We start from the raw sequence: 10,000 nt of genomic DNA on the forward strand, positions 1-10,000 counted from the left end.
TCGTGTTGCCTTCTCAGTAATTCTTGCTGATCAGAGTCTCACAATTGCTAAGATGTTTGATAGAGGAAGTGGCTCTTGTACAGGATGAGTTCTGAGCAAGTAGGAAGAAGGAAGGGGGGTCGGGGGGGGGGAGGTTATACCCAAGTGGTTTTTGACTCTGCCTACTTGTCTCACTAAAACTCTCTTAACAAGGAAAACAAAGAGTCTTTTTTTTTTTTTTTGTGCTCCCTCCCTCCACCTCCCTACTCTCTTACTTGTGTGTACACACAAGCACACACATATACAGGACTCCCGCCAAGGACAGGAAATGGTCCACACAGTCCCCCTCTGGGCTAGCTCGACCAGGAAGTAACCAGCCTTGGAAGCATGCACAGAGAATATGGGGTGAGATTCTGGATGGGAGCTTGTAACAAGCCAAATGAAACCAAGCAAGTAAAAACTGTGAGCAAAACAAAACTGAGAAACAAATCAGTAACATGAAGGCCATGGCAGGTGAGAGGGCATAAGGACCAGGCAGACCACTAAGGAGAGAGGAGGAGGAGGAGGAGGAGGAGGAGGAGACTGGCCAGGCCTGGCCCATCTCCACCTGAGGACAGCTAAGCCCTGCCCCATGGGGCTGAGGCAGTCTGGTCACCTGGTGAGCGCTACTCCACGTGAATTAACATAAAGGATGGTACAAAGGAAAAAAAGAAGCATTGCAAATTAAAAAAAAAAAAATACATGTAGCATGTGCCTACCATTTTCCAGATAAGAAGGGGCCGTACCTTCTGACGGGTCGAGGCGGCGGGCCCGCCTCCCGTGTTTGGAATTGTTGTGCACAAACATGTTGTCAGACACGGCCAGCACGTGGCCGTCCACGTTGACTGTTGTCGATACAACGACCTGTGAAGACGAAGTGGATTTGAAAATGGAGTTGGCACAGGAAAGCCCAGCAGTGCCATGCAAGTGAGATAAAAGCCAGCTCAGAGGCTGCACTGTGGAGACTTCACTTATTCTGGGAACTCTCCACTGGCTGAAGTGCATTCACAGCTATTTGGGGGGGGGGCTAATGGGGGTGAGTTTTTTTGTTTTGTTTTGACTGGAGATTGCTTCTTTTCAAAAAAGAAAAAGAAAAAGAAAACCTGCTCCGCTAATTAGGATTTAATCTCTTATTATGCTAACAAGTGGATTCAATTCAGAGAAATATTCTCCTAGCCATTAGCGTCTGAAACACCCCTCTAGCCACTCATTTGAAAACCTCTGTTTTGATTGATCTGCTCACATATTGATTAGATAGTTTATCTAATTTAAATTAGTTCACTTGAGACTAGCCTCTCTTGAAGACCTAAGTGGGAGAATTCATTTGTGTCCCCCTCCCAAAAAAAAAAAAAAGCTTCATAAAATCAAGATTCTCACTGTTACCCCTGCTACTCCAATTTCATCAGCAAATGACCCCTGGGTCAACTGTACAATTATGTTTAATGTCTAAGAATGAAATTTTTTACACCTTGGGAAAAAAAAAAAACCCTGAATTTAAATTGTGGAAGTGTTTTTCAATGCAGGAAAATGATCCTTTCTCAAGTTCATAAGGAAGGGCGGCAAGGGCCCACAAGAGCCTCAGAGCATGGCTAAGGGAGAGAGGGAAAGCAGGCCTCTTGACTGCCTCATGGGAGGAGAAAAATGAAGCCACCACACAGAGAGACCATGCGCCTGGTGCCAGCCCTCCTCATCCCTGTGAGGTCACAGGAAGCATCTTAGAAATGGCACACTTCAGCAGACCCAGGCAGTAGCACAGGGGTGGCCTGGCTGCAGTGTTTCTAACACAGCTGGGTCAGAGGGCCTGGAGAAGGAGAGAGCTGAGTCTATGTTTAGTATGGAACTTGAGCCTGGGTTTGGCATAAAGGATGCCTGGCTGGAGCACTCCGAGAGGCCCGCCTGGCCAGGTCATGGGGCCAGCTCCTCCTGAGAGCACTGGGCAGGGAAGAGCGGAGTGAAGACTGCCAGATAAACTGAAGGTAACAAGCCAAGGCTACCAAGGCTACAGTAAGCATTGGTGAGTAGTAAGTCTCCTTCAGATATAAGAACGCACTGCACCAAATATGTTTATGACAGGGGAAACTGGGGTAAGGGATCCAGGGCGTCAGCAACTCTCAAAACCACTGCAAAGACCTTTTACAAACCTGAAATGGCACTACAAGAAAGCCTATTAATAAAACAAATGAAGCAAATTGATTTTTTTTTTTTTTTTTTAGCTGATGAAAAACAAATAGTTTTGCTGAACATAGTGGTATACACCTATAATCCTAGCACTTCAGAAGCTAAAAAAGGAAAATGGTAAGTTCAGGACCAGCCTGAGCTACACAGCCAGAGTCTATCTCAAAGAAACACACACAAACACATAAACAAATAAAAAGTATTTCAGGTGTAAAAGAGACTCAATGCTACAGGTTTATATAAGGATATGTGTGTTTTAAAAAACTGACTTTTATAACCTCAAGCCCCATGAAATCACGGTGCAGGAGGCTGATACTATACACTCCATCTGCTACCGGGCCACGCTCATTGAAGTCTTTGCCTCTTGTGTCCGCCAGCATAGCAAGGGCTCAGTGACATCAGACTGTCTGAACTGAACACATGGTCAGTACGGCCATGATGCCCACTCTAGTTTCAGGTTTAATCTCTGTTATGAAGATCTGGCGTTACTTTGAGTGCCCTGGCACCACTATGGTATCACCTATGGTCTAGCAATTTCTGCCTGGGGGACCCAGGGGCTGCTCCTGTTTGCCAAGGATCTCCCTACGGTCTACCTGTATACCCTGCCCTGAGCACTAAAAGAACTTCCAGGAAGTGGCCTGACCAGTACTGAAACATATACCTGTCATCTATACAGAAACTAGTCTCCAAAGGAAACAGAGAAAACAAACAAACACACTGCACTGTCAAGTATGGGCCAACCCTGCAGCTAACTGATAGGAAGATACAGGGACTCTGGCATCATTGCAAGTATCAAGTAAGCCATGATGTGCCAAAAGGCCAGGTAAACCTTCTGAGAAGTGGGGGAGAGCAATGTTACCAGAGTCATTATGGTCAGAATGATGTGACCTCATCATGCCCATGCCTTGTGGTCTCTTGTGAGGGGAAAAAAAAGGGGGGGGGGGGGAACCTGGCTCAGTAGTTTACAAGAAATGCTATCCCCAGCCATGAAACCCAGAATGGGGGAACTAGAGACCTGCTTCCCTGTAGAGCCAAGAAGGCAGAAGATGGGCGCCACATACTTTTCTGAAGGCCTGAAGAACCCTACATAGAACCCTCCAAACACTGCGAGCTACTCGGCCAACTAAGTTGACATCCCAAATAAGACTCCTTCAGTAAAGTAGGATTCATTTCCATCAGTACTTGGTTCTTCTAATTTTACAATGGAAATTAGCAAGGCAGCCTATCTCACATACAGAGGGCCCAGGATCCTAACCAAGCCTCTGGTCATCCATAAAGACAAGGAAAATATCGGTGCTGTCACAGTTGGTCCTTGAAGCCAACAAGCACCTCTCTCCCTCGCAGACCAAATCCTCATTGCAAACGGGCATGTTCAAGCCTAGATCCAGAACAGACTAGTAATGGCTGAACTCTGAATGGAGGAGGCTAGAAGAATTTGTGGGGGCCTGTGCTAAGTGGGTACAGATGAGGAGGCTCTAGACAGCGAACGTACTAGAGAGGTTGCATCATGGTCCTCTTCCCACTTGTCAACTCCTTACACAAGACAACGAATCAATGAGTCATTTGATCCCTGATATGTGCACTATCAGCCTGTCCAGGTTTTCAGAGCTGGTGTCGGGTGGCTGAGGAAAACACGATCATCCCATCTTCCTTGTCCTTGCACAGACTCATAGATCTGGCGTACTGAAAACACTAGGTCGTCTGGAAACATCTTTATTTGTTTGTTTTTACATAGTTTGCTTAATTTTATGTGTACATGGAAGTGCCTGAGTACAGTGGATGGAGCATGTGAGTTCAGGTGCCCTTGGAGGACAGAAGAAGTGCTAGACCCCACCCCCCCCCCTGGAGCTGGAGTTCTAGACAGCTGTGAGCCTCTACGTGGGTGCTGAGAACTGAACCCAGGCCCTCTGCAAGAATAGTTAAGTATTCTTAACCACTGAGCCATCTCTCCAGCCCCTCATTTGCTTACTGTGATCAAGCTATTCAAGTTTAGTGTGTTACTAGCCTTGGGGAAACTAAAGAGCTCTCTGAACAATTGAGAATTCTGAAATTTTGGCAGGATAGGCAAGTTGGGCTGGCAACTTCAAGGGGTTCGGGGGGGGGTGGTCCATACCTGGAACCTCCGCATGTCCCGTGGGTTGCCTGCATTCTTCAAGCAGTTCTGATTGCACTTGAGGAAGAACTTTAGAAAGAATCTAAAAAAAAACACACAAAAACATGGGTAGTGAGGGTTAGCCCACGAAAACAACAACAGCAAAGACACTTGCACAGAAATAAACAGCAGAGACCACACAGCTGTGCTGGCTACCGTGTAAGGGGTGATGCTGAGTGCAGCTGTGCGACTGGCAGGCAGAGGCTCCTGGTCTCCATTATGAGTGGCAACTTGCACAGCTGTCTGACACTACAGATTCCCGAGATTTATAATGACAGCCGTGTCTTTCCAAGGGACCGCTTCTTGCAAGGATCTTTGCCAAACTATTAGCCTTTAGAGAAACACCCACCCCAAAGAATGAGGGACACCAGCATCAGCCAATCAAGATGCAGAATGCCTAGTGAAATTCTAATTTTGGATAAGCAACAACTGAGTTTTAGCATAAAAGTATTCTAAAATGAATCTATGCAAAAATATCAAAGTTGAAATTCTATTGAATGTGCTACATTTATCTAGCCAAAGAAAATATGCTATCAAAGACAAAGTTTTAAAGTTACAATAGGGGTGTGGGAGCAATAAAATAGTCAAAACGATACATTTCATTTTAAAAACTGGTTAGAATAGGTTAGCTCTCAAGAAAGGAATGGGGTACGGAGCTGCCATGATTGCTGTGGATGGTCTCTGTGTGTTATGAAGCAACTAGCTGGTGGGTTTTTGTTTTTTGTTTTTTGTTTTTTGTTTTTTTTGTACTTTCACAAAAAGTTTTGCTCAAACAGAGCACAGGAGGAACAGGCCCCAGGCCTGGTGGGAGTGAAGAGGCCAGGCATGGAAGCCAGTTTCACAACCCATCAGACCTGGCCTTATATGAGGCAGAAAGACTCAGGAGTCTTGACAGTGTGCTGAGACTCCCCATTCCTGCCCGGTGATGAGCAGATGAACATGAACAGGTGAACGCGAGGCAGCCCGGATGTGAGACACCGGCTCACCGACCTTGCCCCTGTGCTGTCTCCATCTCTACTTGCAAAGGCCACATCCACAGTGTGGAGACGGAGGCCTCCCCACTAGCACATCGCCACTGTGGCTAAGAGCCTGTGCAGCAAGGCCTCATAACACACCTACTCTGTTTTCTCCCCAAATGTCACCTGTGTTGTTTAGAAGTGATTGATGTTTTATGGTACTTCATAAAACTTTCTTGAATTAGGTCTTTCATGTTCAGGGTTCTTCACTGGTGATTACAATATGAGAAAATAAAAGGCTCCACAGGCTAAGACTCGTTTCTCTTCCTAACACATCCTGGAAGACCCAAGGAGGGCAGAAGCGAAAATCCTTTGATGAGGCTAAGAACGGTGGCCATTCAATTAAATTTTCTTACATACCATGAGTCCTTGCTACTTTGGGCCAGAATTTACATCTTTTATTAACTCACCTCATCTCTACACTTAGCTCACAATGCCTCTTAACACCATCTGCCATCAGCTAGAGCAAGTCACTTGATATTCCACCCACCAATTTTTCCTAACAACCACTGTGCAATTAAACTCCACACGTTCTGCAGCGAGGTAAATTAGGCGCACCTGCGGCCACACTGCATTTGAACTGCATCAGAAAAGGCCTAACAAGGTGAGGGCGCCACAAAGTTATCGTCCTGTCAGGCAATTAGGTTTTCACTTCAGGGACAGCCACACGGTGCAATTATGCCCCACATTACCACCCAGCTAATCTTCTGAGCAGGCGCCGGCCGAGGAGCTGCTCATCCGCAAAGGTGCCTGCACGGAGCTGGTGTTGGGGGCTTGTTTTGTAAAATGAAAGATTTCTCCCCCCCACCCCACCCCTCCTGAAGAGGTTGCTCTAAATTCCTTGATGTCTGTTTAGCCAGCTTGGTGCTCTTGCCTCCAAGACAGCTGAGTGGGTTTTAAAGGTATCCTAAGCATCTTTGGGCATTGTGGGACTGTAACTGCCATCACTTCACAAAGCAGAAGAGCAAAACTGGGTGCAGGATGCCACAAACACACTGAGCACCTCAGGGGGCAGCTGGGAGCAGAGGCAGGCACAGATATCAAACACACATGTTCCTGCTTCTGCTTCTTCTTCTTCTTCTTCTTCTTCTTCTTCTTCTTCTTCTTCTTCTTCTTCTTCTTCTTCTTCTTCTTCTTCTCTTCTTCTTCTTCTTCTTCTTCTTTCTCTCTTCTCTCTCTCTCTCTCTCTCTCTCTCTCTCTCTCTCTCTCTCTCTCTCTCTCCCCACCCACCCGGCACGTGGTAGTCACAGCTCTGCTTCTGTGCAGAGTGTGTAACGGCAGCAGTCCTGGATACACGAGAAAGATCTACTGGGAGCAACCCCTGTGCAGAACAGGATCCTTCCCAAGCTCCCAGGCTCCAATGACACAAAGTACAGCATAAGCCAGCAGCACCTTGCCAGGCCGAAGGGAACACAGAACACAAAAAGTGCTTATTTTAACCCTGGGTTTGCTTCCGTTTAATTCGAGGATGCAATTAAGGATTCTTAGGTGGGGAAACGCAGCCCAGCCGAGGCAAGCCTGCTGACACTGAGCACTGTTGCGTGGGAGTGGACGCGCTCCATGAGGTGTGCTATTGCAATGTTTGGGAAAGGGGTGAGAAACTGAATGCCCACGCATGAAGTCCAATGGTAATTCCCACATCCTTTACTCAATTACCCTTTAATTGGCTGTTTCCTAAGAAATATCTGACACTTTACATATCTCACTTTCCAGAGTCTGGTACACAAAGGATTTAATATTCCTGTTACGAAAGGAAAAAAATCCTTCCTATGTCAGAAAATCTTTGGCTTTAGCACCAATAAACTCTTTATTATTGCTAAACGTGGATTTGCTGCTGGATCGCAAAGAGGCGATAAAAATTCTAACCTGTCATTAGTACATTATGCTTAATTGTGTACAGTGTTTCCCTGGCATCTGCTGGCCCAACGTCAAAATGACCGTTATGTGCACTAATTCCCTGACCCTGTCTTTATTTCCCTAAAGACTCATCATCTTTCACAGTAGGTACCAGAGTAAATCAAGCTTGAAATATGGGCTTTATTTACTTGTTTCTTACAGGCAGAGGGCAAGACAGTGGCGAAAGACAAACTGCTCCGTGCCAAGCTGTCCCCAGGAATATTCCACTTGGAAACATCATGAAAAACTCCAGAAAGCTCTCAGGCAGAAAGCAAGATGCCATCACTGTGGAAATAGACTGTCCTCAGTGTTGCACAGATGAGGACAGACGCCATGATGCTATTTTCCTGCATGGGCTGAGTACATAAGGGCGCAGAAAAGCCTTTGCCTGGAAGGACAGTAGGACTAGCCCAATAGTCTAAGTTGGAAATCCTCTCCTAATGGGACCACTTATCCTCCTGCTGGGGAATGGTGTGGGCCATGGTATACAATGAAGAGTGCTCAGAGTTTTGTTTTGATGATGTTTCATCAGAGACCCAACAAACAACTCCAATGTTAGCGTGAGCACAGGGCAGCAGAGGAATGATGCTGCTTCAGAAGAGGCTAGAGGTAACGGGACCCACCATTCCCACCAGAGCCCAATGTGGGTACCCCAGAATAAGGGGTGAGCAGAGCCCCCACCCCAGTAACTAATTTCAAAGTCGGCTCCATCTCTGTGTGTTTAAGCTATGAATTAGTTCATTTATATTTACTTTTATGAAGCTGATTAACCGAAGCTTCTCTATCTGATGAAAATCATTTTAATTGTAGTGTTAGGCTCCTGTGTAATATCCATTACATTATGAACTGTTTAAATTCTACATGGGTATTGTGTAAATTGGCCCTTTGTGAGCTAGCAGGCAATTAGGACCAAACAGCTCTCCTTTAAACGGCTACAGAACTTTGTGGTGGTGTTCAGGACAATCAGAGACAAAGGAGGCTGTTTAATTGTAATTTAATGGAATATCAAGGAGTCCGTGGCATTAGACGCTGGCAACAGAGAGCAGGAGAGAAAAATTAACTGCAATTATGTTTGATTAAAGCTATCCTTCTCAATAATCAGCAGTCCTGACAGGCCATGGGGCTCTAGTGGGCTCCAGGATGGCAAAAGGTGTTGAGCAATATTAGGGCCAATAAAGGGGATATTAGCATAGCTAATTACAGCCCTGCAAAACCTGTAAAGGGGGCCTCTGTGTATTGTAATGTGGGAAATAATTGGCCAAGGCCGTTATCAATTACATAAGGAATGAATTTGGTTTGTCAGAGAAAAGCTGATGAGATGCCTCTCATCTGACACCAACCCTTCCTTCATGTTTCCAGGCGGCTCCGAACTCACCCACGTCCATCAAGAGTTGAGCTACCAGTGGCCAAGTCACCGATAAAATCGGCCTGCCGGCAAGGGTTAGGTCATTAATACCACTCACCTCCCTCCCTCTCTGACACTGATGTTTTTACCTAACCAAAGCCACTAATCATGCAGTAATGATTTCTTTCTCTCTGGTCAAAGGAAAATAGATCCACTCTGTAGAAATGTGGCGGGCTCTGAGGGTGTACCTGGTGACTGAGGAAGACAGAGGAACTTGGAAGAGGTCTCACTGCAAGCCTTCTCAAGCCCACTTGGCTGTGGCCTTTTTGCAAGGCGCAGGTCCTCAGAAGCTCTGCAGTCCTCTTCAGGGACTTTCACTTAGTTTTGGTTGTCAAGGAATAGACTGTTCCAGAGTTTGGTTTTTGCCAGAGTTTGAAAATGTGAGTGAGTAACACAGCAGTGGATCGACTAAGCCCCCAAATGTCCTCGTGAAAGACACGTGATCACGCTAAGCAGTCCCAAAGTGCTCCGGCCTCTCAAAGGTTAAGTGTAACCAAATGCCAAAAAAAGAGCTCTGGCTTCTCCAGGATCCCTCCCACACCTGGTTCCAGGCTGTGGCTGGCGGCACAACCTTCTCGTAGCCCACAGTCATGTGCAGCCTGGGAAACTGGAAGCCAGAAGGAGAAACCCCGAAGCAATCCTATATAAGTCAGGATGTGCTGACACTACAGGCTTCTGGGAGGGACACACCCAGAAGTTGCAGATAGGACCCCACAACTGAAGTTACTACTATTTTAATACATCCTAGCCTGAGTGAGAAAAAAAAGGGGGGAGGGTAGTACTGACAACCCACCAGAAAACTCAGCTTCAAAGGCGACAGACACTGTGGTGCCTGGTACTGGGGTGGGGAGGATGAGGGGCAACTGTCAGGTTTGGGGGTAAAGAAAGTCTTCTAAGCTAGAGAGAGGTGCTGGCCCTGCAGCCTCATGAGCATGCCAAGTGCTACTGAGCTGTTCACTTCCCAAATGGCTAATGCTGTGTTATGTCGATTTCACTTCACAAGTCTCCGCCCCAAAGGAGAACGAGCATGAGAGGGAAGGGGCGGTACCCAGGCCTCTTAGATGTCGGTGCCTAAGATCCTTACCTGCTACTGAAATGAAATAGTTAAGAGTCAAATGAAAAGACAGAGCCTTTAAGAGACTTTCCCCTGACTGATAAGAGAGTGGCCGAGTGATCCTTGAGGTTCCTGCTAATTGCTGGCAAGTCCCTGAAAGCAGCGGTCACAGCTGTGGTGTGTGCACGCCGGGCCATCAGTCGCTGAAGTATTGACTACTGAGCAATTCTAGCCGATCGGGTCCAGGCGCTTCAGAGACAATGTGCCTCCCTCACAAAACCTG

General features: G+C 46.6%; 1 protein-coding gene across 14 annotated transcripts in view; it reads right to left on the reverse strand.

Annotated features, from left to right (window-relative positions):
- The window catches only part of Ebf3 (EBF transcription factor 3), a 116,687-nt gene that overhangs the window by 35,213 nt on the left and 71,474 nt on the right, over positions 1-10,000 (reverse strand). For 9 of the 14 annotated variants that reach the window (XM_051145510.1, XM_051145508.1, XM_051145507.1 and 6 more), the window contains exons 7-8: positions 4,307-4,388; positions 738-882 (exon numbers count right to left, since the gene is read on the reverse strand). In XM_051145510.1, coding sequence (XP_051001467.1) covers positions 738-882; positions 4,307-4,388 — 227 coding nt within the window. The remainder of the gene's footprint in view (positions 1-737; positions 883-4,306; positions 4,389-10,000) is intronic. The other 5 variants (XM_051145509.1, XM_051145506.1, XM_051145503.1 and 2 more) reach the window with 1 other exon arrangement.

The sequence above is a fragment of the Acomys russatus genome, chromosome 5 (genome assembly GCF_903995435.1).
Source record: "Acomys russatus chromosome 5, mAcoRus1.1, whole genome shotgun sequence".
Taxonomy (NCBI): Eukaryota; Metazoa; Chordata; class Mammalia; order Rodentia; family Muridae; genus Acomys; species Acomys russatus.